The 26,910-nt window shown below is 42.8% G+C and overlaps 3 protein-coding genes across 5 annotated transcripts; 1 reads left to right on the top strand and 2 right to left on the bottom strand.

Annotated features, from left to right (window-relative positions):
- Positions 1–3,370: 3,370 nt before the first annotated feature.
- Positions 3,371–11,563, top strand: LOC111220393 (lethal(3)malignant brain tumor-like protein 2). 3 transcript variants are annotated; one of them, XM_022743465.1, is made up of 18 exons: positions 3,371–3,507; positions 4,114–4,559; positions 4,684–4,798; positions 5,017–5,150; positions 7,223–7,298; positions 7,426–7,493; positions 7,810–7,927; positions 8,041–8,175; positions 8,278–8,366; positions 8,507–8,753; positions 9,025–9,089; positions 9,458–9,562; positions 9,666–9,813; positions 9,924–10,006; positions 10,187–10,421; positions 10,676–10,741; positions 10,859–11,023; positions 11,119–11,563. In XM_022743465.1, exons 2-18 carry the CDS (start codon positions 4,209–4,211, stop codon positions 11,541–11,543), a joined length of 2,625 nt encoding a protein of 874 aa, XP_022599186.1. In that variant the 5' UTR covers positions 3,371–3,507; positions 4,114–4,208; the 3' UTR covers positions 11,544–11,563. The 3 variants fall into 3 exon arrangements, with proteins under 3 accessions (XP_022599186.1, XP_022599187.1, XP_022599188.1); XM_022743466.1 differs by having other exon boundaries at positions 10,679–10,741; XM_022743467.1 differs by lacking the exon at positions 10,676–10,741.
- Positions 11,564–12,806: 1,243 nt separating this feature from the next.
- On the bottom strand, positions 12,807–19,241 carry LOC111220394 (chondroadherin-like protein). The gene is made up of 11 exons (XM_022743468.1): positions 19,180–19,241; positions 16,914–17,090; positions 16,632–16,826; positions 16,341–16,496; positions 16,094–16,239; positions 15,075–15,356; positions 14,777–14,996; positions 14,304–14,577; positions 13,804–14,216; positions 13,543–13,709; positions 12,807–13,125 (listed from the first exon to the last, which is right to left on the bottom strand). Exons 1-11 carry the CDS (start codon positions 19,180–19,182, stop codon positions 12,828–12,830), a joined length of 2,331 nt encoding a protein of 776 aa, XP_022599189.1. The 5' UTR covers positions 19,183–19,241; the 3' UTR covers positions 12,807–12,827.
- A 1,855-nt stretch (positions 19,242–21,096) lies between these two features.
- Positions 21,097–26,202, bottom strand: LOC111219898 (ran GTPase-activating protein 1-like). The gene is made up of 16 exons (XM_022742742.1): positions 26,143–26,202; positions 25,632–25,748; positions 25,406–25,533; positions 25,130–25,189; positions 24,831–25,010; positions 24,550–24,684; positions 24,216–24,374; positions 23,997–24,110; positions 23,802–23,901; positions 23,521–23,605; positions 23,216–23,393; positions 22,837–22,920; positions 22,602–22,704; positions 22,195–22,283; positions 21,435–21,556; positions 21,097–21,248 (listed from the first exon to the last, which is right to left on the bottom strand). Exons 2-16 carry the CDS (start codon positions 25,741–25,743, stop codon positions 21,170–21,172), a joined length of 1,728 nt encoding a protein of 575 aa, XP_022598463.1. The 5' UTR covers positions 25,744–25,748; positions 26,143–26,202; the 3' UTR covers positions 21,097–21,169.
- Between the last annotated feature and the right edge of the window lie 708 nt (positions 26,203–26,910).

The raw sequence follows: 26,910 nt of genomic DNA on the forward strand, positions 1-26,910 counted from the left end.
CTCTCGTGAAGCAGTGCAGGGGAAATACACAAAATCATCCCACAGTTTTGCATGTGTCTTATTGCAGAGCAGTTGCCTGTTTGATTAGTCATTTTGTATGTCATTTAATGGCAGAACAAGAGCTGTTGTGTACTCTGCTCGATATTGATATAACTGCCATTCATTCACAGTCTTATTCACACATGTTAATCTTTGCCTATCAAACTTCAGTGTTGTCACAGTTCTCCAAAAAAAATATTTAAATTAAATAAAATTGATATTGTATATGACAGTGTCATGTGTATTATCTGCTTGGTCCACTTTTTGAAGCAGTATGTTTATATGATCGAATGGAAATGTGTTCTCTGTAGTGACTTGCAAGTGGAGCATAAGCAGTTTGTGAAAGAGGGAAACAAATCTGTTTACTGTGAGCAGTAGGAAAGAGTGCATTTTCTAGCTAGAGTTGCTCAATGAAGAGTAAATGACCCCACACACTGTGTTTATTGTTTGACCTTGCTTAAAAATGTTTGATTCAGGCCTTTGTTGGGTACATAGTCTACTACATGCATAAGTTATTAAATGGGTATAAAAAATATACACTGCATGGGGTCATTATTTCAGAAAACACAGGCCTCTATCATCATGTCGGTTTTTCGAAGTTTTGTTTACCACACTAAATCTATCATCTTTTAATAGAGGTGATGACATTTTTTGAAAAGGTGCTCAACGGGCACAGTCAACAGCAAAACTACAGATCCTTATAACTGAGAAATTCTCCTTTAATTGAACAGGTTACAGGTTTTGTCAGAAAATAACAACTTGTTCAGTCTATAGATTCTCCACAACACATGGCCTCAAGGCCTCAAAGGTGCTCTGCTCATACATTTCAATCATTAAGTAGATCTGGGTGAAGAAATAACTTTGGTAGCCAACAGAGTACAATTAGAAGTCTACCCACACTTCATTAAAAAACCCTTGAAGCATCTTCCAGACAGTTTTATTCTTACTTTGCTGCAGACAGTGTGTGTAGTTTTAATATTTTGACGTAATTAACTGTTATCAGAAACTATACGGCATTACCAAACCTGTATTGCTGCTTAATAACTGCATCAGTGAACCGTGACACTTGTTGACAGGGCCAAAAGAGCATATGATTGTACCGGAAATCAAACCTGAGCAGTGTTTGTATGCTGCCTAAAGGACCACGACCATGGCTGGATTATCCCACTAGGGGGCCCCAGGCATAAACCTACTCAGCCCCCAACTTTGCCAGTGATCAGCACCTTTCACTTTGTACAGTGTGCATAGATGTAAGTAAAGTTGTCAGACCTTGTTTGTACAGCATCTGAAAATTACATGATAGTCAGTCCTGTTTCTCTCATGGGCCAGTGACTTTGCCTAAACTTTACATGCTAGGGCCATAGTCATGTATGGCATTTATCAAAGCCCCGACCATTGCAGTTGATGTTGAGCAGTCGGAAATACCAGTTCTGCACTATTACTTTGAATACCAACCACTTAGAAAGGGGAGTGGACAGAGGAATGTCAGATTTCTTTGAATGCATTTGAAGGCTGATCCATCCACCTCTGGCCTTTTGTAATATCACTGTCATGTAGTCTGAGTCTGAGTGGTACTACCAGGCTATAATAATCAAGTAGCACATGCATACTGAGGTTAGCCAACAATGTATGAGATAGACACACATTCTCATTATCCAATAACAAAAATGAAAGATATTTCATTTTACCATTTTCCAGTGACTCAGAAGTAATCTTTCCATATATGCTAGACCCTCCATTCACACACTCCCAGTGTGCTGTGTTGCACCTTTTAAGCAGAGACATTACTGGTAGTTTAGCAGTCAGCAAATACTCTTTCAAATCAAAGTAAATCTCATTACATGCATTTGCAGTGTATTACCTCTGCATGTATTGTATATACACATGTGCATGTGTGTATGTCTGCATGTAGTTTTCTGCTTAATGTGTGTTTTATGTTTATGAATAATGACCTGTTCTGATGTCTGTGAAATGTGTCATGTTGTATTGGTGATAATGCAAAATAAGTTAAATTTGGTTGTATGATTTTTAATGATTTGACTTGGAAATGCTGATAAATCGCTACAGAAGTAGAGTTTTTGGTATGGCGGCATGTATTCCCCTCTAACTACTTATGCCCAATCTGTCTTTTAATTCCTTGCATGATCAGATAAAATTGGCACTGCATATTTGGAAATACTATGTGATCTAAAGGACCAGTTTTCAGCCATGCTAGCAGCGTGGCTCTAGGGATGGCAGTGACGGTCTGTCAGTCAGTTCACCACTCTGGTCCAGATTTCAATAGCTCAACAATAAGCAGTTTCCTATTGTGCCACCAGACAGCTGATTGTGATTTCAAGGGGAAATTTCTTGATGAAGTTTTGGATGGACTGTGATAAAAATTAAATTAGCATAGAAGGAACTCCTAGGACAAATTCATTCAAGCATGACCCCTGTAAGTGGCAAAAAAGACACTAAAATTTCAAAGGTGCAAAGGGAGAGGTCACAGGATTGCCTAAATCACAGGGAGTAATGGAGAGATAACGACCTAAATGACTATATGCATTGAATTGATTTAGCTGCAGAGTGGTGCACGTTTGAACAGATATATTATAATTATTCATTATAATACTTGTCATTATAATTTTAATATTATTGTAATTTTGAAATTGAAAGTAACACTTGACAACAGTATTTATTGTTTAATAATAACATTTATATTTTAGGCCTTTACCTTACCCGGACTTTCAGTATATAGGCCTACATGAGATGATGAACCCAAACCCTTCATGAACATGTGAATACCCTCAGTTCCTGTTGGGCTCACACCACCTTGCAGACTTTCCTCTCAGGACATTTTTTCCTTTTCATGTCCATGGTCAGGTTGATCTTTCTTGAAGTTATACTGGAATAGATCACTGTGTGTCTCACCGTGGCTGTTGGATCATCATCAACCAGATAATCTGTTCTCTCACTAGTAAAAGGTTTTCTCCATATTTCTGACCTTACCATCTTGGGAGCAGCCAAGATAATAAGCAAACAATACAAAAAAACTTATGCACCTATTGCATGTTTTAATTAATTGCAAGTGGAAGCACATAATCAATTAAAACAGTGAAAAAAAAAAAAGAAATAAACTACTACTTCTACAACTATTAGTAACTTCTACTGTCATTATTGTTAAATTACACCAACCCATTATCACTCATATGCCTGCACATTCATTTATTTGCGACTCTCTAGCTTTTTTTCCCCCTAAAACATCATCTCCCATAATTCTTTGGCCAACTATGATGACGTCATAGGTAGGCGACCACATTACAGTACAATGCCGGGGGGGGGCTACGAAGATTTAGCTCAACAACTTTTATCCAAATAGTTTGGTAGCTATAGGAAAAAAAATAATTAACGCCTGTATATTATTATAGCTTCTATAAGTAGCAATTTAAAGTGATAACAAGTGAATTGCTGCTTCATAACTGAACAAACGTACGGTTAGCACTATTAGCTAATAGCTTGCATGTACAGTAGCATGTGTGGTGGTCACTTTTGTTTATGTTTTTGAGCTGCTTGTCTTTAACCTGTTAGCTTTAGCAATTAGTTGTTTTTTTTTAACAGTGACTTAAACATCAAGACTCATTTTAAAATGTTCGTTGTTGCGCATGTTAGGCCTGGTTATTGTGTGTTATATTATTTACCATTTATACTGTATCAGTTCTGAGTTGTAGAAGTTTGTCTTACCTGGAAATGAAATGTACACGTTGTGTTTGTTAGAGTCTGTGTTTAGGGTTTGATATTATTGATAAAATCAAAAATGAAGATTCATGCCATCTTTTTTATGCAAATATAGTGGTCAGGCAGGTAGAGGCATTGCTCACTGTTACTTTCTCTCAACTAGAAATGACTACATCACTAAATTAAACCAAGAATTAGGATAGATATTAGATGACATATCATTTAGCTCTACCTGCCATGGTTGACAGGCTATTTGTGCTACCTAAAAATGAATGTTATAGTGCCGTGTGTGCAGTAGAAACGAACAATTAAAAAAACTGTCTGCAAGTTGTAACACACAGTTATCACTTTCCTCTGCAGAGATCAACTCAAGAGAAGAAAGGATGCATCAGCTGTTCGTCCTAGTTTGGATCCTTTGGTTTCATTGACAGTCCCTGTGTTGAGCACAAGACAGGATGCCCTACCACTGTGTGGCCTTTGGATGTGGCAAAACCGCAGAAGATGGTGTGACACTGTTTAAATTCCCCAAGGACCCTGAGGAGTTTCGCAAATGGGAAAAGCAGGTCCAGCGCACCCGCACCCAGTGGGTCGCCACACCCAACTCCCACCTCTGCAGCGAGCATTTTGGCAAGGAGTACTTTGAGCCAAGACCACCCGCAGGGGCTCTGAAGCTGAAGCCAGGAGCTGCTCCTACAGTGTTCGTCCGTCCTCTGTGTTCCTCCTGCAGTGGAGTTGGCTGCAGTAACTGCCTGCCTGCTATCCAACGCCGGGGCATTACAGCTGAGCCAAGGGAGCGCAACATTAGTGTGAGTGGCCATTATCATGGGTCGGTAAAGGTCACCGAAGAGAAAGGCAGAGATCCTTCCACAGTTTTAAACAAGCCTCTTGGTTGCTCTCTTTTTTACCACTTTGTTTTTTGTCTCTTCACAGGCCGAACACAATGAACTGGCACCCACTCAGTTTGATGATACTGATGGAGGAGGCGACAAAGAACATGTGACAGGAAGAGTGGGAAGAGGGGAAAAAAACAAAGATGAACGACCAGGTGAGGTGCAGAAAAAGAAGAAGAAGGTTGAGAGCAATGTGTCAAACAAAATGTCACAAAATTATTTAAATGCCGTTTTTATACCATCATGTTAGTCAAAAGGGTTGATGGCACCTCTCCACAAATCACTTGAACCGATAAAAATCACATCTGTATAAGCTCAAGGAATGTTAATGAAGTTAGGTAATGTTTCATACAATATTTATTTACTTTTACAGTGGTGTGTGAGATGTGCGGCACCACCGGCAACATTAGCACCTTCTTTTCAAAGACCAAGCGTTTCTGCAGTATATCCTGCTCACGCTCCTATTCGTCAAACTCCAAGAAGTCCTCCATACTGGCACGTCTGCAGGTGAGGAAAAGATGTTAATGCACTGTATTTTGGAAATACATCACCAAATGACAGGTTTGTGTGTGGTGTTCGAAGAACCAAAAAACTGCGCTCTTGAAATTCTTAACCCCTAAAACTCCTGTTTGCACCTTTTGTTAACCAGCTTCATTGTTGGAAAAGTCATCGTTATTTCACAGGATCATATATTCACTCTGGGCCCTATAGGCTGCAACTAACAATTTCATTATTAATTAGCTTCTTTATTAATCAATTCACCTTGAATGTCAGGAAAATGTTAAAGATAATTTCCTAAAATTGTGATGTCTTCAATTTGCTTGACTTGACAAAATGCAAAGACGCAAAGAGCGTTGATTATCACAAAAGACCAAAAAGCAGCAAATGTTAATCTGAGAAGCTGGAACCAGCACTTGGTATTTGTGCTTGAAAAAATAACCCTCATCTGTCAACAATCAACAACATTTTATATATTTTAATTTACACATTGTGTAATTGCAAACGCGCGGTGGCGGTATTTAGCAAAAAGCTGTTAAGAGGTCGCTGCTGCAAAAGAAAGTGGGATGAGAAGAAGAAGAAGAAGACGACCGCGCTGGACTTGAAATCTTATCACCGACCTGTGGGTCTGTCCGCGGGCGTGTCTGACTCGCCTCAGTCTATAATTTACCGGAGATCTCCGCGTGCTCCGAACCGCTGAAATGGTTCACACGTGTTGCGTTGATACCTGCTGGAACACGAAACGGCCCGACCTCGTCTTCCATCGGTTTCCCCTCGGAGACTCGGAGAGACTGAGGCGCTGGCTGTTCGCTCTCAACATGGATGTAAACACTCCGCTGCACGTCCTCAACAAGCTGCACGTCTGCCAGAAACACTTCCAGTCCGAGGACTACTACAACACCCTGGATCAGAAGAGCCGCCGGGCCCGGCTGCTCAAGACCACCGCCGTCCCCACCCAGTTCAGACACACACACACCTCAGAGACAGGTGACCCCGCTCCAAGTGATGTGTATCTGGATGACCTGGTAAGTTAGTTACAGGCGGTTTAATGAGGGGGTCGACTTCTTGATTGAAAACCATTAATTGATTCAGTAACTTTATCAATGAAGTTGGATAAAATAAAAGATGGGTATATAACACTAAACCTAAAAAAATGTATGAATTTGTCCTAAGCCTGTTGAAGCTGAATATTAGATCAGAGCAACAATATGGTGTTTAGATTTTTTTCATTTGTAGGTTTAATGGAACTGTGTTAATTATGTAAAAATACATGTAGAAAATAAGATTTTATTGGTCATTTTGTTGTGCAAAAAATACGAACAAGAGCTGAAAGGGTTAATCAATTAGTAGGTTTGATTGAAAATTTATTTGGCAGCCCTTTTTAGAATCAATGAATCATTTAAGTCATGTTTTGCAAAAGTGACAACTCGCTGGTTTCAGCTTCTCAGATGTGAGTATTTGCTGGTTTCAGGTAAATATGTCTGAGGTTTGAACGTCAGGACTAAACAAGCTGGTCTGGCAAAGCTTGACGGACGTTTTTTTTTTTTTTGCTGCTGTCTGACATTATACAGACAAAACAATAAGCCAATTGATCAATAATGAAAACTATTAATTACAGCTTGAGTCCCAGGGCTTTTCATGGGACTGTAGTTGTAATTCTGTGTGTGTGTGTGTGTTTTGTCTCTTGCCGGTAAGACTGTAAATATGGGATTGTATATATTGTTCCCATTCTTGTGAAAACTGCAGTAAAAGAAAAAGAATTTAATTAATCTCATGAAATATTTTGACAAATGTGGAAGTGAAAGTATTTGTGTGCACAGGTGAAGTCGGTTCCTTTCTTCTCTTTGCATATCAGGAAGTCTGAGCCGAATCTGTCGGACTCCCCAGAGAGATTTCACCTTGGACAGCTGTTTTTGTATCATGACTTACTTACTGTAGTTTCACACAGTATATATTCAGTTTTAAAAAAGAATAATCCAATGGCCGTTTGTGTCGGTCGCTTCAGTTGTTGGGTGGACACAACGATGAGAAAGTGGCGTGACGACTTGGTGCAATCTTTCTTTGTGCTCTCCTCTCCGCAGGGAAGGCCCCCCACAAAAAAAGCTACAGTGCTGAACAAGGTGAACAAAGCCCCTCCAACCACAACAGGACTAGACGGTAAGGGCGCCGATCACTCTCTCTCTCACACACACACACACACAGACACACACATATGCGCAAACACTGAACAAGATCTTACTTCAGCTGTGTGATTCCTCTGCTCTTTCCACCCCCGGTGCTCCAGGTTTCGAGTGGGGCGCTTACTTGGAGAGGGAGACGTCACTGGCTGCGTCCGTCTCCTGCTTCAGACATGTGAGTCCTGTGCAATTACAAACTGTTTTCTTCACCCACCGATGGCGAAAGCGCAGCTCTCCAATGTTGGTGCAGTATTCAGCATCTTGAAACTGAACTAGTAGGATGAGAGAAAAGGTGAAAGGAAAAAAAACCTTCAGGATTTACACGCTGTTTCTTGCAGCTGTGGTCGGGAGGAGAACATCCATCATATTGGAGGTGACGCCTCAAGAAATAAGACCTTTTTAATGTCGCTGAGAATAACTTTGAAGGTGGAGAACATGAAACACGTCACACCGACGATCTGTAAAGAAATGTCTGACCCTCCGTTCTGCAGGCTCCTCTGTGTGCACAGTGGGACGACATCGCTGTTGGGATGAAGGTGGAAGTCCTGAACACTAACGCCGTCCTGCCCAGTAAAGTCTACTGGATCGCTACCGTTATCCAGGTCGCAGGTGTGCACGTCTTTATTGAGATTATGAATTCGACCGTTTTATTTTCCGATTCTCTGTAACAGAAACGGTAACTTTACTCCTCCTCTTCCTCCCCTGCCCTCCGTTGTCTCTAGGATACAAAGCTCTGTTGCGATATGAAGGCTTCGAGCACGACAGCAGCCACGATTTCTGGTGCAGCCTCGTTTCAGGAGAGCTGAAGCCGATTGGATGGTGTGCCATGACGAGCAAGCTGCTGGTGCCGCCACAAGGTGAGGATTCGCCGTGCGGACACAGAACTTCCTGTGCTGGTTGATATATTAACAATAGGGTGTGTTCTCATTTGGAAAAATTGTGTGTGTGTGTGTTCATAGATGTGAAGCAGAACATACCAGATTGGAAAGAGTATCTGATGAAAAAGCTGGTGGGCGCCAACACTCTACCCGTCGATTTCTACTTGAAGGTAAAACCGACGCTGCCCCGACACGGTGACACGTCTCTGCTGTTGTAAAGAATGATAAATATTTCAATTCTTACTGGTTTAATTAAACGCATAACCAGCATCTCTGTGACGTTGCCAACCTCCTCGTGTCCCTTTGCCAGCTGGCAGAGAACATGAGGACCTCTTTCCGAATCGGCATGCGTGTGGAGGTGGTGGATCCCAGGCATGTGAGCCGGACCCGCGTGGCCATGATTGACACGATTATTGGCGGCCGTCTGCGGCTGGTGTACGCGGACCAAAGCGACGCCCCCGAGAACGCCACCTCTGATTTCTGGTGCCACATGTGGAGCCCCCTCCTGCACCCGTTAGGCTGGTCTGTGAAAGTGGGCCATGCCATTAAGGCGCCTGGTAAGTCGAGGATTTAGTTTATCACGGAAAAACACACAGAAGACGACACGGGTGGCAGAACAGAAACAAACAGAAACATGCTTGAAGAGAAATAGAGTTGGATATGAGTTTATTCACAGTAGTAAATCTGTGCTATTATATATCTGTGCAACCAGAGGAAGGAATATTTTTCAACTGAAAGAAATTATGTCACTCAAACTAAAGCTTAAAACTTTTAGATTTTCTTATCTTACAATAAATACAAAGGATTTCCTTCTTTTCTTTTTTCTAGCAAACTCTGTGGAAAGTAGTGGTTTGAGGGGGAACTCTGACAGTTCATTCCTTCTCTTTAAAAAGGTAAGAAAAATGTTATTGCTTAAGAAATAGTTCAAAAAAGCAACAACTGCTTTTCATTCTAACTTTTTTTTGTTATATGTGATAATTTTTTGTTGTTTTAGATTCACGACTCAGTTTCTACTGTCTCCTGTTGTAATGTTCACGTCTTTGTAGTTTGTGCGTCACTCCAGACTCCTACAACAAGTAGCGCGATAAGTTTTAAAAACATGGAAGGGAAAGGTTAAAGGAATAATATGAACACTTATTATTATTATTATGAACTCTGTGTTTTGGTCACAGCTCAATATTCAATGACAGTAGAAATGAGTGATGGTAAATTCTCTGGCGGTCGCTGATGTGTCTCTTGTCAACCACTGTGTGATCCGCAGCCCAGGGTCGTTTACATGGAGGGAAGTTTCTTTGAAGAAGGAATGAAGCTGGAGGCCATTGACCCTCTCAACCTGGGAAGTATCTGTGTGGCCACTGTACACAAGGTAGGATTTTTGGTCTGATCTGTTTAAACAGTCGGGTGGTTATGAGTTAAATTACATCTTATATCGTTATCCCCCCCATCCCCCCCTCCCTCCACCTCTCCAGGTGCTGTTAGATGGCTACCTGATGGTCGGTATCGACGGCACGATATCTAACAACGGCTCCGACTGGTTTTGTTACCACGCGTCCTCTCACGCCGTCCTTCCTGTGGACTTCTGTAAAAAGAACAACATCCCTCTCACTGTACCTCAAGGTGAATACAAACACACCTACGTGTTGCATTTCTACACACACTGCTCCTTTCAGGCAGTGATGCAGCTCGCACTTAGTCACACTTAATGAATGTCTCTGCTTTCCCGGCAGGTTATGACTCTCAGACCTTCACCTGGGACAAATACCTGAAGGAGACCAAAGCTAAAGCTGCACCGGCACGACTGTTCAACACTGTAAGACAGGAAGTCCAAACCTAGTGTGGCATTTTTTATTATTATTGTCGTTCTAATCGCACCCACAGTTCGCCTTAGCCACAACTTCAACATGTGAACCCAGCTGTAAAAGTAAACGCCCAAATACCAGGGGTGCGATCCTTCTTTTAGTTCAATACTACACGATACGTCTTTCCTCAGGACTACCAGGGTCACGGCCTCTCCGCCAACATGAAGCTGGAGGCAGTGGACCTGATGGAGCCACGGCTGGTCTGCGTGGCCACCGTGAAGCGCTGCGTGGGCCGTCTGCTGCTCATCCACTTCGACGGCTGGGAGGATGAGTTCGACCAGTGGGTCGACCACTGGTCCCCGGACATCTACCCCGTGGGCTGGTGTGAGCTGATGGGCTACCAGCTCCAGCCGCCTCCTGGTCTCGGTAATCTTCTTATTTTAATAGAAAAACTCTTGTACTACAAGATGTAGAGTGAGTGTCAGTGCAGAGGGTTAATCCACCTAAGACATTTTAGTTTTGTTTGAATTTTAATTCAGATTGAACTCCATTTAAATGCAGAAAACAACCTAACCTCCAGCATACCACAATCACAGACAGGAGCAGCTGATGGTGCTTTACAGTAGAGATATTTTTGATGATATATTTAAAAGTGACAGATGTTTTATTCTGTTTTCCAGTAGATTTAATCACAAACCAGGTGGCACGGAACAAGAAGTGCAAGCCCTTTGTATACGGGAAAAAGAGTACGTTTTGTCTCAGAAATGTACATCTGTGATCTCGTGTTTTTTGTTGTTTTTTTTCTCTCTCATTTCAGGGTTATGAAAAATGATTCCTTCAACCTCTCGTTTTGCTTTCTATAGGGAAGAGGAGTGCAAAGAAGAGGCTCTCCGATGAGCAAGCTAAAGATGATGCGGGTCAGCAGCTTGAGGTCGTTGGCACTACGAGTCCCACAGAAGTGGTAGATCTCAGTCTCCCTCCAAAGGTGCCACTCCTCCAGCCCAAGACTGAGCCGGAGGAGCAGGAGAGTAAGTGGACAAACTCATACAACATGCTCTTCACTTTCTTCTCATTTTAGCGAGACAGTGTCAGGTACATGTCTGACTTTATTCTGTCTTCGTAGTCTTTGCGGTGCAGGTGAAAGTGGAAGAGGTGGAAATGGAGACTCCCATTGATCCTCCGGGAAGCCCTCGACAAGCCTGCGTGGGTGTAATCAAACAGGAGGAGGGAGGGGAGCAGAGTAAGTCAGGACGACACGAGGTGCCGGAGCAGACCTGCACGGAGAACGTAGAGCATGAAAAGACAGAAAAAGATAAAGCCGCAACAAAAGACGGACTTGAAGAGTGGGGGTCTCTGGAGGAGAGCCTTACTGGCGAAAGCAACGTGGAGCGGAGTGAGAACGAACGACGAACACGGGACCAAGAGGACGGGAGCCAAGGAAATGACTCTGCCATGGATGAAGCGCTGGAGAGTAATACTGAGCAGGAGAGGGCGGAGGAGAGGAGAGATGAGACGAGCGTGGAAAAGGTGGCGGTGCAAGGAGACTGAGATGAGGGGAGTAAAATAAAGCCGATGTGGCAGTAAGAGACAGAAACAGGCTGAGGTTTTATTCAGGGCGAGTAATAAAGTTACATTAGTAAGGAGAGCTGGTGCATCTTTGAAACTCTGGTGGTTTGAAGTAATACGCCTTAAGACTTCAGTCTTTGTTGATGTGATGTGGTTGCCGGTGGTGACCAGGTTGGTTTTAGACTACAGGTGGGAATCGCACACTCCACCGCTTACAATGAAAGCCACTGTTTAAAGGGGTTATTCCAGCATGTAAATACTAGAATGACTATTACAGAAAATTACAGACCATAAATGGTATAAAAAGGTCTTATTCCATAAAATCATTAAGGGTCATAACTTTAAATGTTTTATTTACATTAAACTCACGACTGCACATAGTTTGTAAGGAGTTTAGCCAGTTTTAAAACTACCTCACTTTTCCCTGTTGGTTCCACTACACACTGATGCTTTGTGTGCAGAAGTGGCAACTTTGGACTTGTCTCGTTTTAGTTGAGCTGACCTTCACTCATCACGCTGAGTCTTGAAATATGACTCTGAAGTGTTTCATTGTTTTGGGTTGTAATGACACAGCAGACAAGTATTTCTTGTAATGTTTTATTTTTTCCTGTTTTATATCCAAATGTATCCTTTTCTTTTTTGTAAATATGTTATTGCTGATAAAAAATAGTTTCCTCCATTTACTGATTAGACGTTTTGTCTTAAATTATCTTTACAACTGGGACTTGAGGTTATGATGTAGTGGTTAAAGGATAACTAGCAAGAAGCCAAAGTGTTTTATCATTTCTAATCAAGTAACGGCAGGGTTTGCATTTGTTCTAATGACATTCACCTCGTTTACGTCCTTCAAGATGCTAAAACCTCCAGCAGAGCTAAAAGCCTTTGGTCGAACCAGCATGATCTTCACTGCGAATGTGAATCTTACGTTTGAAACAAGGCAGTGCTGACACAGAGCATGTGTGCTCGGTCTAGGTTCCCTGAATTTAAAAAAAAAAAACAAAAAAAACAACTGATTTTGACCTTTTTACAAAGATAAGACAGGGAAGAGGAAATACTGCAGAAAAAGAAATTCAGTACAGTGTTGAATGAAAACTGACGGCACGGCCTCAGCAGCTACAGCTTTCATAGCCGACAAAGGTTACAGCTTTTGAGTCATTTCAATCCAATGTTTAACCCTCAAATCTAACTGACTATGGCCAGTTACTGTGAGCTGTGGTCTACAACAATCAGCACAGAAGCCCAGACGAACCTCCAGAGGCAGCAGGTTCAAGCCATGCTGCGTCTCTTGGTTTTCTTGGCTGCTGCCTGTTTGGTGTTTGGACTCTTGCGAAGTTTGGATTTGGCTTGGAGCATTTTGACATGCCTAAGGCCGTTGAGGTGCATTGGTTTGGGTTTGGTGGCCTTGGGTGCCTTAGCGGACTTTGGGGTGACCGTAGGGGCGGAGGGGAGGCTCTCTCCCCCGGGGCAGGCTTTGAAGATGTGGACATCCTTGACCCTGCGACCCCTCAGCTCAGGGGGATTGGCACAGGTGGCTCGTACCTTCAGGTTGACTTTCTCAATCCACCTAGATGAAGAGGAAAGGCCGAATTTATTAAAAATGCCAAGACATAGGCATCCATGTGGCCTCATAGTTGGGGCCACAGAGCTCATGGTTTGACTCCTAGCTGGAGGACCGTTGTTGCGTGTCCTAACCCTCTGTGCTCTCTCAAAGCTGACTGTTCAATAAAGATAAAAAGAAAAATTTTAACAATGTCATTGTTGCTAGTTGCTAAAACAAGGCCGCAGCTGCAACTCTGAGTGGAGTATAATCAAATATTTGTGTCACTGGGTTATTAGAAACTCATTATCATAGATGTAAAACATGCTCTGTCCTCTAACGAGCTGCAGACACAGCCTAAGGAAAATGTTCAGGCTTTAGAAATTCATGTCGGTCAAACCCCAATCATTTCCACCCGAGCGCCGTGTGCTGTAATTGTCTTACAAGCGTAGTGGCAGCAGAGGGCAGTCACACATCAGGGGATTGTCAGCCAGGTTGATGACCTCCAAAGAAGTGAGAGGGTGGAGGTCAGGCACCTCCTCCAACTGGTTACCCTCCAGGAAGAGACTTCTCAGCCCCGGACCCAGGCCTGCCAGAGAGTTCTGCGACATCTGGAGTGCGAGAGTGATTATCAGGAATTTGATGAAATAAAAAAGGGAAGGGTTTGAAGAGACAGATCTGGGTAAACAGAGAAGTACCCCTCACCTTCTCCAGTCCCATGTTATCCAGGTAGAGCTCCTTCAGCGACCTCTCCAGTGGTCGAAAAGCATTTGGCCCCACCCAGCGAACTGAATTCCTGGACAGCCTCAGGTCTCTGAGGTTCCCCACTTTACTCAGCGCGTCCGTGGGCACATCCTTCAGCTTGTTCCCTCCCAGGTGGAGCGTATCGAGGTCACTGGCGTGGTCCAGAGCTCTGGGCGACACGTGATCGATGGCGTTCCCAGTGAGGTAGAGCGCTCTGAGACCCTCGGCCCCGGTCAAGATGCCCGGCTCCAACTTAGTAATAGCGTTGTTCTCCAAGTGGAGCGCGAGCAGGCTGGGCACAAGTTTGAAGGCTCCCTTGGGGAAGCCGGTGAAGCGGTTTTTCTCCAGGTGGAGGTAAGTCAGTTGAGGGAGACCTGTGGAGTCAGACAACAGGAAGTCAGTGTGGATATTGAGCCGTAAACGAGTCAGGGTGATGCGACAAAGAGCTGTGCAACAAAGACCTTTAAAGGCATCGGGGCTGAGGGACGTGAGGTCGTTCTCTGACAGGTACAGGTAGATCAGACCCTTCATCCCAGTGAAAGCACCGTCTTCCACCTCCACGATTTTGCAGCGCTGCAAGTGCAAGGACACAACCTGGGGGACACCGGGGAAGCTGTTGCTAGGGATGTAGTGGAACTGGTTGCCACGCAGGTCGAGGAGGCGCGTGTTGGCAGCGAAACCCCGAGGAACTTTGGTGTGACTGCGGTTTTCACACGAAGAATGGTGCGTCTCGGCCTGGAGACAGGGAGGTAATGTGGATGTAGAGGACGGGGGGACAAAGACACACACTGCCAACACTTATCATGTATTCTTGTCCACTCTCTTTTTAATACAGACACACTCAGTTCTTCTGTCGCTACCAAACTGTAGTTTCTGTAGTGTTTCTGTGCCCAATTTTCTATAATCATATTTCTTTTTTCAGTAATCACCTCACCTCACAGACACAGTTGGCAGGACACTTGACTTTGTTCTGGGGCTCTTCAGTGGGCGGTGGTGCGAGTCTGGTCGCCTCCTCGAACTCCGCCTTCAGCATGGCCTCCTGGCTCTGGCAGCGCAGCTCTGGAGGGTGTACGGCCTCCAGGTTTTCTCCAGAGAGATGAGCCGGTCCTCCGCATGTCCCCATCAGCTTCACCTTGCTACGGATAGACCACTCCCTGCAGTGCAGTAAAGGAGAAGGGATAAGTCCCCTGTAGCTAACAGAATGGTTCATAGTCTACGAAGGTCTGCTGTACCTGAGCGGACGCAGGTAGCAGTTACAGTAGATGGGGTTCCCAGCCAGGTTGAGGCGTGCCACCTTGGGCGAACCTTCAGAGAGGGGCTGAATGACACGCAGCTGGTTGTAGCTGATGTCCAGGTGGGTGAGGCTGGGGGATTTCAAAACAGCGGTGTTGGCCATGTCCTGCAGGGACATGTGGTCCAGGAAGAGGTGGGTGAGCTTGGCCATGGACACCGCCTCTTCCCCGAGGTAAGTCATGGGGTTATAGCTCAGTTCCAGACGAGTCACCTCCGGCAGTCTGGGTAGCAAGAGGGAGAAGTGTGGAAAAATAATTTTAATTAATTAGTTTACTAGTATTTATTAGTTAATCTTAACTTTTTTTTTTACCCACGCCAGCTGCACGGTTATCTTTATATCTCATATCTCAACAACTGTTGGATGGGCTGCTGTGAAATGTGGTAAAATCAGTCAGAGGACGAAGCTTCTGGCGGGTCTGGTCATCGATCAGCCCAAAAGGTCACAAGTCACTCCACTACTCATCGACCTACACCGGCTCCCCATGGCCACCCGAATCAACATCAAGCCAGTGATGCGGAGCTTCTGAGTCTGCGCCCATCTACTTGAACTCAATCATAAGAGGCTTAAGCTCCTTCTCGCCCACTGTGTTCCTCCTCCTCCAAGGAATGTCGTCTGGCATTGCCACCGCTGCTAAACAAGGTAATCTCAGTCCAGACTGTTCTGGCACCTCCTCTCCTAAAATCCTTTAACAGCCTAACATGTCTAACTAGCTCTTACTGTGCACCTCTTCACCTGATCTCCTTGCACTTATTTAATAGATGTAAGCACTGCAGTACTTGCAAATGGTTTCCTACTGCACTGAAGCTTTAGTGATGTCGTTCACTTGCAAGTCGCTTTGGATAAATGAGAAAATGTAATGTTTCTCTTTAAACCATTTCTCATCAGATATAGTTTCCTGGTGATTGGCAGCTCTGTGGCAAACTCTATGCAGATGTCAAAGCTTACCAAGTAGCCTACCTGGTCATGGTCTCAGAGGGAAAGAACTGCAGCTCGTTGTGGTCCAGACTGAGGCGGGTGAGTGTGAACAGACCGGCGAAGGCCTCGGTGTCCAGGTAGTTCAGAGAGTTGTGACTGAGACGAAGCCATTTGATATTCTGCAGACCCTGGAGAGGGAGAAGAGATCGGCTGTTAAATCAATGTTTCCAACAACAAGGAGACGTTTAAACTCCGGAAGGGTCTCTTGCGGACGTTGTTGTGTTTGCACCTGGAAGGCCAAGTTGGGGATGTAGACCAGCCGATTGTGCGTGATGGAGAGCAGGTTGAGGAAGCCCAGCTGAGAGAAAGCTCCGGGCTGGATCTCCTCCACGCGGTTGCGGTCGATCATAAGCTGCTTCAGGGAGGACAGACCGTCAAACGACTCCTGCACTCACAGAAGACAGAGAGAGAGGGGAAATGTTTTTATCCTACTCCAGTCAAAGTTTCTGAGCAAAGAATGCAAAAAAAAAATAAAGGTTTAACTTTTTTTTGGGATGTATAATTTGTAGTTTGTGAGCACCTGGTAGAGGATCTCGATGTTGTTGTTGGCCAGGTTGAGGAAGACCAAGCGGCCGAGGCCGCGGAAAGCCCCCTCCTTCACCCTGCGGATGTTGCAGCGCTGCAGCGACAGGTGAGTCAGGTAAGGAGTGTGTTTGAAAGCCCCGGTGGGAAGCTCCTGGATGTCGTTACCTCGGAGATCCAATTTCACTGTGATCTATCGTGAAAAGGGGATTACGTATTAGACGGAACAAGATGTGGAACTAAACTTAATGTAGAAACTGTGTGTGTGTGTATAAGAAACCTCATCAACAGTGGGAGGAACTTGGGTCAGGTTCTTGTTGACGCAGGTCACAGTGAGCTGGATCTGGTCACACACGCACTGCTGTGGACATTTAGCCGTGTGCGCTGCAGGGATGCCGAGGAGCAGCAGGCCGAGCAGTGGGACCCAGAGGGCGTCAGGACAGAGATGGAAGTACATCTGAGAGGGAGAGGCGTGGTCAATAATATTTACTGAGGCGTCAGATTTGTCCATTAGCCAACAAGTGGCTGCTGTTTTGATTTTTTTTAGATGTGAGGTATCCTAATACATCCACCACTCACCCGTTCATTCATTCACTTACGCACAGTTTACCCAGGGAAATGCCTTGAGAGAAAACACTGAATCAAGATCATTCATCACTCACTCCTCTGCTGAACTGTTTACAGTGTTTCACATCTTTAACTTTACCTGTAATGTTAAATAACTTCTATAAACTCTCCAGACCTTTAAACCAGTTGTCCTGTCTCATATGAACAGACCTCATACATCACAGAACTTACATTAGTGTAATACACCACAACGACCTCAGACTTTCCGGCTCAAAGTTGTTTAAGATATATTCCCTGTACTTTACGTATTGCCATTTTATTCTACTTTACACTTCAACTCCACCACATTTAACAGGGAAATAGTGTTTTTACTCTTTTTTTCTGTGACTCATACAATAAGCTTAAAGAATATGATGCATTGTTAAAGATTATAATCTTTCTGTCCCCCTCAGGTGTCTATAACCCATATCTGTCGCCTTTTGTTCAGGAACCACTGGACTGAACTTCAAACTGAATTAAAATTTACAGTAAAATGACGCTTACAGACTGATGCATAAATCTAATAATGTCATGTATAATAATAGATCAGTCACAGAGGGAAATTTCTTGCAGAGTGAGTACTTTTACTTTGGTTGCTTTTAGCTGATAATACTTCAATACTTTTACTTACATAGGATCTTAAATGTAGGACATTGTTATTGAGTATTTTTACAGAGTGGTGTTGATAATTTATTGAAGTAAAAAGATGCTTCTTTCACCACTAATGTCACTGTCTACAGCATCCTATTCATTTTAGGAAGAATGTGTGCTCATACAGGTAAAATCAAAATGTAAAACTGATCCCATTTTTAGAACCAACCAGGTGCCTTTATTGTGAGAAACATACAGACCTGTGATTCAGGTTTTTGTTCTGTGAAGCTAAAATGATGTACAGGAGAGGATTTATCAATTACCACAACCTCTACATTTCCTTACTGAAGCTCCTTGATGAAAAATGTCTCCATCCTTCTGTACTTTTGGGGATTAGTGTGGTGTTGGTCAGACCGGGCTGCCCAAGTCTTCACTGGAATGCCTTAAAACCACATTCCCATGTGGGATCAACAGTCTTGATCCACAGGAATGGACACAAAAAGCTTCACAGCTCCACACTCTGAAATTTCTCTAAATGTTGACAAAACGGCACCATGCCTAAAAAACTGCTGTCAAAACTGCTGCACCAAATCCTGTCAGAGATGGACCGGACAGACACCCAAGGCTGCACAGAAAACACTAATAAATTATAAAGAAAAACTCATTTAATGTTCATTTGAAGTCAGCTCCAAGGTTGCACGCAGTATATACAGTATTTGAATGATATTTTACCAGCATACAATTATTTGTTCCTTCGACCCCCTGTGCAGAAAGGGGCCAAGAAACTAGAGACGGAGGAATTTCCTCTGGCCGGACTGTTTGTCCGCGTCCCCCCCGGGATCAACAGTCCAGACCGCAGAGGAGCTGCCGCGCCGGGCGGCACAAAGACGCACAGTGTCTTTCCCTGTCGATGTTGCACCAATCTGCGTTTCCTCTAAAAAAAAAAAAAGAAAAAAGTTGTCCTCTGGCCAGGGACGGTGAGAAGACTGTTCTCCGTCGGCTCTTTACGAGAAATTACTGCAACATTTTTCCTTTTTAAAATTTTTAAAATTTTTAATTTTTTTTGCATTTGGTTAATGTTGTTCTGTGGATAAACGAAGACGTTTCGGGAATAACAAAATCCTGAAATATTAGTATCTAATTTGGACAAAAGTCTGTCTTAAGTTTGTTCAGTTTCCGCACATAGTAATAATAAGAAAATATGACGATGAAAACAATGTGATAAAACTTGAATGCGGGTCCACATCATTGGATAATTGAGCATGTTAGTATTCACCGTTCAATATATCTGTTAACCGCTCGACTTGAATTTATATGTTTGAAATCACATGGTTTACAGTGAGACTCACCATGGTTCGGTCGCGGTTCCGTCCAGCTGCAGGTCGTTTACTCTCTCCGCTGACTCTCTCACGGTTTCTGCTCCGTCTGCGGCTCTTCCCCCGGCTGTCCCCCCATCCAAAACAAACTCCGTTTATCCCTTCATTCACTGACACTCCCCCCACACATACACCTCCAGCTCCCGCCTCTGGAGTCTGCACACCGCTCCTCTGAGCCTGTTAAAGGAAGAGTTCCTTCAAAATTCAGACTTATTGCTGTATAGATATTTCACCTCACCTTCATGCCTGTTGAAGCTCCATTCAATTTCTAAGCTTTCTTATTCTTCCCATATTTTCTTCTTTTTTTTTTTACTGTCCTCATCATTGATAGTTTTCATTAGAGTCATTGAAGAAAATGTAAATATGAAGTTAATATGTGACCTGGGGGAGATTCAGAGTCTCCTTGATAAATCCTCTAAGGACTCAAGACACTTGAAACTACTTATTACTGGACCATGGCGATTACTCAGCAAAAACACACACACATGCACACACAGAGTCAGGCTTGTTAGATTTGTTATATTTAAGACAGAGCATTCAGATTAACAACGTATCAGGTAAACAAACATTACCCTGACAATGTAAATGCAGTCCACACACAGTCTAATGTTATTGAGAATATTATCTAAATGCCATTTAAGTGTATTCTATTCTCATCTTTTTTCCCTTAAAAGCTCCATCACATCACCAACACATCAACGGCTACATAAAGATAACAGTGAGGTAACACGCTGCAACTCAGTGTATGCAACAAAGTCATGGAAGAGGATATCTTCCCATACAATAGATTATGGATTGGAAAAAAAGAAAAGAAACATCAGGTAAAAGTGATTCTGGTCCCCTGAGCTCTGCAGTGTTATGACTGTGCTCAGTGCAGAGCAATACACACACATGCTGTGTATTCAGGTTCATGGGCGAGTGTGTGGTGCAGCCCATTCCTGATCACAGTCTGATGCACACAGTGCTCTGACTTGACTGGACCGCATGAGCAGCAGTATGGTGATTGTGATTGGACAGACTGTCCTCAAAGTTTTTCTTTTTTCCCTTCACCATGGAATTTTTCAAATAAGCAATGTCAAAAAATAACAACAAAACAGCATGTGAAGCAGCCTAGCACTAAAACGGAACAGTGAGGTCAGCTCTTTATCGCTGACTGATTTATTTTGATTTATAGAGTGTACGTTTTTTGTTCAGAATGATTCACACGTGTGGTCGTCTTGAACCTAAACATCTCTCAGCAAACCAAAGCCACTTTCTCAATGTAACAAACACCAGTTCATTTGAGATACAGGTTTAAAACAGGTTAAAAACCAGCAGATGTGAATTTGTGTTTATCAGAACTGTGACAACATCTATTGTCAAAGGTTTCTGTACAGTTTCTAAATTTATTAAGACCTGGAAATAACCTTAATCTGTTAAGACATTTACACCGCCGTGTAAGGACCCTGCTGAAATAGATGCACTGTTTTGTTATTTAGCCGTGAATTTTTAAACTGTAACTAAATACAAAGCAATATGTTGGAAAAAGTGCCAGACTGACATTGTCTAATGTTAGCTCCACTCACAGTTCATTTTTTACACATTAACCACTTGGTTATTAGATGTGTAGTTCTATATTTTTATTATTTGTATCTACATTTTCTATAAAAATATAAGTCACAAGCATAAGTAGAAAAATAAAGATTAAGTGATTATGGATAGTCTCTGTTATGCCTTCATAAAATATACAAATCAGGAGCAGAGATCAGTGGTTGTCTGAGTCCCTTGTTCAAGTGTAAAACATCCCTGTTGGTTTTGTTGATGAAAAACTGAATGTCAGTGCAGTGTGTGTGTGTGTGTGTGTGTGTGTGTGTGTGTGTGTGTGTGTGTGTGTGTGTGTGTGTCTGTGTGTGTGTGTGTGTGTGTGTGTGTGTGTGTGTGTCCCAGTGTTGGTACTGGCAGTGGCTGATCAGTGGGATCAGCGTTAGTCGTGGCACCTCATCTCCAGAGCAGAGCTCAGCCTCTCTCTGGCAGCACCGCAGGACTTGAAAGCTTCACTATTCCTGCAGATTCACACGCACGCACACACACACACACACACACACACGCTTAAAACCTCATAATCTCAACACTGCAACAGGTTACAAACTGTTCCACACCACATTTATGCTTAAACCGATCTTCACAGGTGTTCTTCACAAACACCACAGGTCAGATGTAATGAACCTTTAAAAGAACGATTTTCTTACTTGGACATGAAGGTGTGAAGCAGCGAGGCATGATGCTGGGGGAAGTAGTCCTGCTGGACAGCGTGTTCCAAACACAGCAGCTGGCCTGGGACCAATAACACCTTCTTCATCTTCCCCTCTCCCTGAAAAGCACAAAAGAAAAAGTAAAAACTTCAGCAAAACAAAAATCCAGCAATTTTGTTGTAAATCTTAAGCAACAGGGGAAAAGAAATCTGTAGCAGAAAGAAACTGGAATCACAGAATTTCTGCAGAAACTTGTACATGGACAGAATGGTTCAATAAAATCCTTCACATGCACATCGGATTCTGCAGCGAGGACTCAAGCAGAGTTTGTCTCAGGACACACATGCAAGCAAAGTCTCTATAACAGAGAAGGGAGATGCTGTGAGCTCCAGATTCGGCACAACATACGAAGGGGGATTTCTTAATCAAGACTTTGAACATATTATTACTCTTTATCTAGGCAGGAATCTGGATCTGACAGGATTCACATTTTTGGAAAGTGTTTTGTATCTCATAGTAAAAACTTAACAGTCTGCAATGTAGCAGACTGTAAAAGAGACCTACAGAGCCTAGACTACTTCGCTGTGTTACAGTCTAAAGATAATTTAAGTTACTGTGAGTGGAATTTTTATCTGATTTGAGTTTTTCTTCTTTAAAAAAAAAAGGCAACAATCCTCGAGCAATTGCTTCATCTCACTGATTCTGTGTCAGATTCTTGGAAGGCGAAGGGGCTGGGGGCACTGCAGCAGCACCGTACCTTGAGGACTCCCATCATGACCAGCAGCGTGGAGAGGAAGCAGTATGACTGGAGGGCGGGACCAGAGAGGAGCTTTTTGAACACATCATCTGTGGGACAAAGTGATAGAGGCCAGGGTCAAACGAGGCAGCAGAGGAAATTCTTTGTGTTGGATCCGTCAACACCAAAGAGATATTTGAACCGATGAGAGAGCAACAATGCACGCAGCAGCAAAACACTATTGTGTGTCGCAGCGCAGTCTTTTTCATGTGTGGTCAAATGTGATGAATTTCAGTTGGAGGTCAGTTGTATTCTGCTGTTACATATATAATGCAACATACTGTACAAGCATTGTTAAAATGTAAATATATAAAAAGTGAGAACATTGTCAAAAGGTAAAAGGTGAGTGACGGGAGTGTTTTATTCACCAATAGTTTCTAGAACTGCTGTCTTGGTCTCTGGTTCCTCACTGTACAAAGAAGCAATTTTCAGAAGGACTTCAGCCGCCTTGTCTGGGTCAGACGCATCAACCTGTCGAGAAAAGAGAAGAGCCTCAGCAATAGATTATATCACCTCTCTGCAAATAACCTGCTGGGACATTTTATACCAATTCAACAAAATAATAATAATAATAATAATAATAATAATAATAATAATTCCCACCTGTTGCGACAGGTTTGTCCTCATCTCTCCCAGCTGAAGAAGCTTCTCAACAGAGGGGCAGCTGAGGAAAGACATGACCTCTGCCTGTAGGTGCACACACACAGTCACAATCAGAAACACAGCAGGAAACCTGATTAATGTTCCAGTCAGTGCAATATGATTAAGTAAATGGTTGAACACATAATGAGTCATTTGTTACTGAAAAAGAAACCTTGACAGGAAAGTATGAAACTTTATTTTGAATCTATGAAATATGGATCTAAAATTATTTCATTACATCAAAATAATGTACAAGCTTTAAATTTATGCACATTATGACACTAGTTATTAGAAGAAAATAGACTCTGTACTGTATAACTATATACTGTTAGTTACTTACTGGGCTCTGAAGTTTCACAGGACTGTCTTCTTTTCTTGTCACTCCATTTTCCTTCACAATGTCTCCATCCTCTTCATTGTCTTCATTACAGTCGTCACTCACATCATCATCATTGTCGTCGTCGTCGTTTTCATTGTCATCGTCGTCTTCCTCATCTTCAGGTTCTCCCTCATCATCACTGCAGTGAATTCAAAAGGAACAAAACATTTGTTTGAATATTTGATCTATTGCTGGTGAACAACTGGAAAATAGCTTCAGGAGAGATCGATTACTTAACGTTACACAAACAGCGACGCGTATATTACCTGAGTGATGCCAGCACGTCTCCTTTATCCATGCTCTCCATGGCATCTCTCAAAGCCTCACAGCCTTCCTCTCCCAGACAGTTACCTATTAGAGTCATGTACAGATTAGTTTCAAGCTTAACTTTAGTATGAACTATTTCTTAGTCTATTTATACAACTTTCTTAGAACATTTCTACTTTTTAAAAACAAATTTTCAAACTGTATAATTTATTCAGGATTTTTCATGTAACTGCTACTTCTACAGCGACAGCAATTTCAGTTCCGCATTCAGCGTGCGCACCGTTCAGATCCACTTTCTCCATGTGAGGTTTGTCCATGACAGCCTGAGCCACCACTAGCGCAGCTGCCTCCGTGATCTCACCGAACGACAGATTCAGCTCCTGAAGACGAGGCGCATAAGAGAGCACTGTAATCGAGCTGGTGACAGAGCAAACACAAAGAGGCAGAAAATGCTGAACTTTGAGACTGAGCTCACCTTGAGGATCGGCAGTCCCTCTCTCAAGACTGCAGCGAGGGCGATGGCTCCTTCAGAACGGACCAGACAGTCGCCAAAGTTGATCACCTGGATGTTTCTCAGATGCTTCAGAGCCTGCGTGGCCAACAGAAGAAAACCATGTTCAGAAATATCAGCTTAAAACACAGACATACAAAAGTATTTTGTCTTATGGGGAAATGTCTGAAAACAAGGCCTTACCTGTGCCATGGCCAGTGTTCCCTTCTTGGTGAAAGTGTTGTCATTGAAGTTGAGGACGCGGAGCTCTGGGTTGTGTCGCATGGCTGAAGCTAACGCCATCACACCTTTATGGTTGATACCATTCTGGGGCATGTGGACTTCCTCCAGGCTGCCAATCAGCTTACAATGAAAAACAGAGACTCACTGTAATTACTCATTTGTTTACACTTATTACTAAAATGTACCCCTATATGTAACAGAATCTGGCAGCATTAATATCTCAAAATTTGGATGTCTAGTGTTTGTCCATGTATTAGAAGACCTGTCAATCAGTTTGGGAGGGTGTGTTTTCTACCTGAAAGGCCTTGGCCAGGGCACTGGCTCCTTCATTTTCCAGGCGGTTCCTCCCTGCAATGAACACTCTCAGTCTGAGTGGAGCTCCGTGGGCTGATGACTGTCTGTGACACTCAATCAGAGCTTCGGCCAAGATCTACACAAACCACTCACCACAGTTACTGGTTTATTCTAAATCTAGGACACTTTACAAACAAGTAACATTTGAAGTGTGCTGGTTCAAGCCTGATTTCAGTGTGATAATAATGATATGTCAAAACACACAAAGGTCTGTGAACTGACCTTTCCTCCGCCGATCCCCATGCCACAGTTGTTGAGCCTGAGCTCCCTCAAGGTGTGGCAGGAAGGGCTCTTCAGCAGCTGCTCAATTCCCTTCACACCGTCCGGCCCAAAGGCGTTATCACTCAGGTCTAACTCAGTCAGCCTGGCCCCAGCACTCATCAATGCGCTGCCCAGGGATCTCTAAGGAAAGCACAACAAAGAACATATGAAGCAGGCATTTCCTGAGTTCTGAGAGAATTTAATCACAAAACAAATCCTGAAAACCATGAGCTGCATAAACCAGTGGCTGAAATTCTCACCAGAGCTGTTGGGATTTCAGAGCGCAGCCTCCCCGTAAACATGTCGCTCCAATAGCATCTCTGAGAGACACAAACAGTTTTTAACAGAGAGAAAACAGTGTGGTGTGTTTTCTTTACTGCAACAGTGGGGATATGAAATGTCAAAAGAATTACATGGATCTGAAAGTATTATTACTGCAAGACTGGATATTAAATCAGGGTACTTTTTCAGGTCCTAAATGTGTGGTATGGCTACAGTCTGCTTTACTGGTAATGGAAACCATGATGGGAGAATACCTGGAGCAGGTCTTTGCTCTCCAAAGCCTTGGCAATGGCTTGGGCTGCCTCCACGCCAACAGTGTTCCCTTCCAGACGCAACGCTCTCAGACCCTGGTACTGCTCTATCTCACGGACCAACTCCTCCACTGAAAACAAAGATACAGGTTATCCTGTTTGGGCATGTCTACAGTGCACCATGACTACTGAAACAAAGCTCATCAGCACTCTCTGTTCAGCATCTAACCTGATTCTGCGTTGTCCAGTTTCAGTCCCAGGCCTTTATAGCTCAACTCTCCATCCCCGACATGGGTCTTGGAGAGAGCATCAGCTAGCTGTGCAATGTCATCTGAGGCCATAATGACTGTATAAGAGACATCCAGAGGTGAAACAATAGAAAGAAAACAGATTTTAGTGACATACTTAGCATATAAATGATCTACATATGGCATTTAAACAACTAACTATATCCGAAATGAACAAATGATGTTCAGTGAGAATTGATACCTTACAGACGGATTATTTTCTAACGTCAGTAAAAGAACCATCAACAACAGTCAGGTTAGCTATTTAGCTTCACCGGTGCTAGCTAAGTAGAAGTGCGCAACCTAAGAAACGCTGACAACATTAGTTAAACTAAACCTGATGTGACTGTGAGTCCGGAGTTTATAAAGTCAATTCACGTGTCTCTCGGCCATTTATTGGTAATTCAACTCTCATTACAAGATAGAAACCCACTAATAACGCTGACAACTTACTACAAAGAGTAGTTTCCTGGGAACAGACAGCGAACACACTCCGCTCCTTCCGCGCGGCGCGCCGGTTGCTAAACCATGTGATGTCATGCTGCCCCGGTTTCTTCTTCGTTGATTACATTAACGTCAACTAAAAATGATGTAAAGGAGTGTTTTACCGCCACCTGCTGTTTTCTGAGTCCGCTCGGTATTGAAAAACTGTATGAGAATTGAATAACTTTATTTTTTGTGCGGGTTTTTTGTGTTTTTTTTCTGAAATTAGCCATTTAAAGTCTTTCTACAAAAAATCAATTGAAATACGTTTGAATTAGTACATTTTTTAATTTTGTACATTTTAAATTAATATTTTTTTAAAATGACAATTATTTGACTAAAATACGTTTTTAACAATGATATGCTAATGTATTATTATTATTATTATTATTATTATTATTATTATTACAGTATATTTATTTCTAAGTGAAGATTCTTTTTGGTCCCATTTTTACGGAAGCGTAATGCACAAAAAAAATCTGCTCTGTTTTTCTGAATTAACGACATAATTATCTCCTTAATTCGGAAAAACAGGATTTATTTTATTTTATTCTTTTTAGAGAGAAGTAAAAAAAAAAGTTTTTCTGAATTAAGGAGATGATTATGTCGATAATTCGGAAGGAGGACTTTTCTTTTATTTATCTATTTTTTAGAGAAAAGTTTTTCAAAAATCCTGTTTTTCTGAATCGACATAATTATCTCGTCAGAGAGAGTTTTTATTTTTTATTTTTTTTAAAA

This window comes from Seriola dumerili, unplaced genomic scaffold (assembly GCF_002260705.1).
Source record: "Seriola dumerili isolate Sdu_G_001 unplaced genomic scaffold, Sdu_1.0 BDQW01000068.1, whole genome shotgun sequence".
NCBI classification, from domain to species: domain Eukaryota; kingdom Metazoa; phylum Chordata; class Actinopteri; order Carangiformes; family Carangidae; genus Seriola; species Seriola dumerili.

Coding starts and splice junctions, on each gene's coding strand:
- LOC111220393 (XM_022743465.1), top strand. CDS start 4,209: ATGCCCTACCACTGTGTGGCCTTTGGATGTGGCAAAACCGCAGAAGAT. Junction 8,176..8,277: donor GCTGCTGGTGCCGCCACAAG/GTGAGGATTCGC, acceptor GTGTGTTCATAG/ATGTGAAGCAGAACATACCA. Junction 9,563..9,665: donor GTGTGGCCACTGTACACAAG/GTAGGATTTTTG, acceptor CCACCTCTCCAG/GTGCTGTTAGATGGCTACCT.
- LOC111220394 (XM_022743468.1), bottom strand. Junction 14,997..15,074: donor TGCTACCTGCGTCCGCTCAG/GTACAGCAGACC, acceptor ACTGCACTGCAG/GGAGTGGTCTATCCGTAGCA. Junction 13,126..13,542: donor CCTCTGCTGCCACTACGCTT/GTAAGACAATTA, acceptor CTCTTCATCTAG/GTGGATTGAGAAAGTCAACC.
- LOC111219898 (XM_022742742.1), bottom strand. CDS start 25,743: ATGGCCTCAGATGACATTGCACAGCTAGCTGATGCTCTCTCCAAGACC. Junction 23,902..23,996: donor AGGGACTGCCGATCCTCAAG/GTGAGCTCAGTC, acceptor CCTCGTCTTCAG/GAGCTGAATCTGTCGTTCGG. Junction 21,249..21,434: donor CTTCACACCTTCATGTCCAA/GTAAGAAAATCG, acceptor GTGAATCTGCAG/GAATAGTGAAGCTTTCAAGT.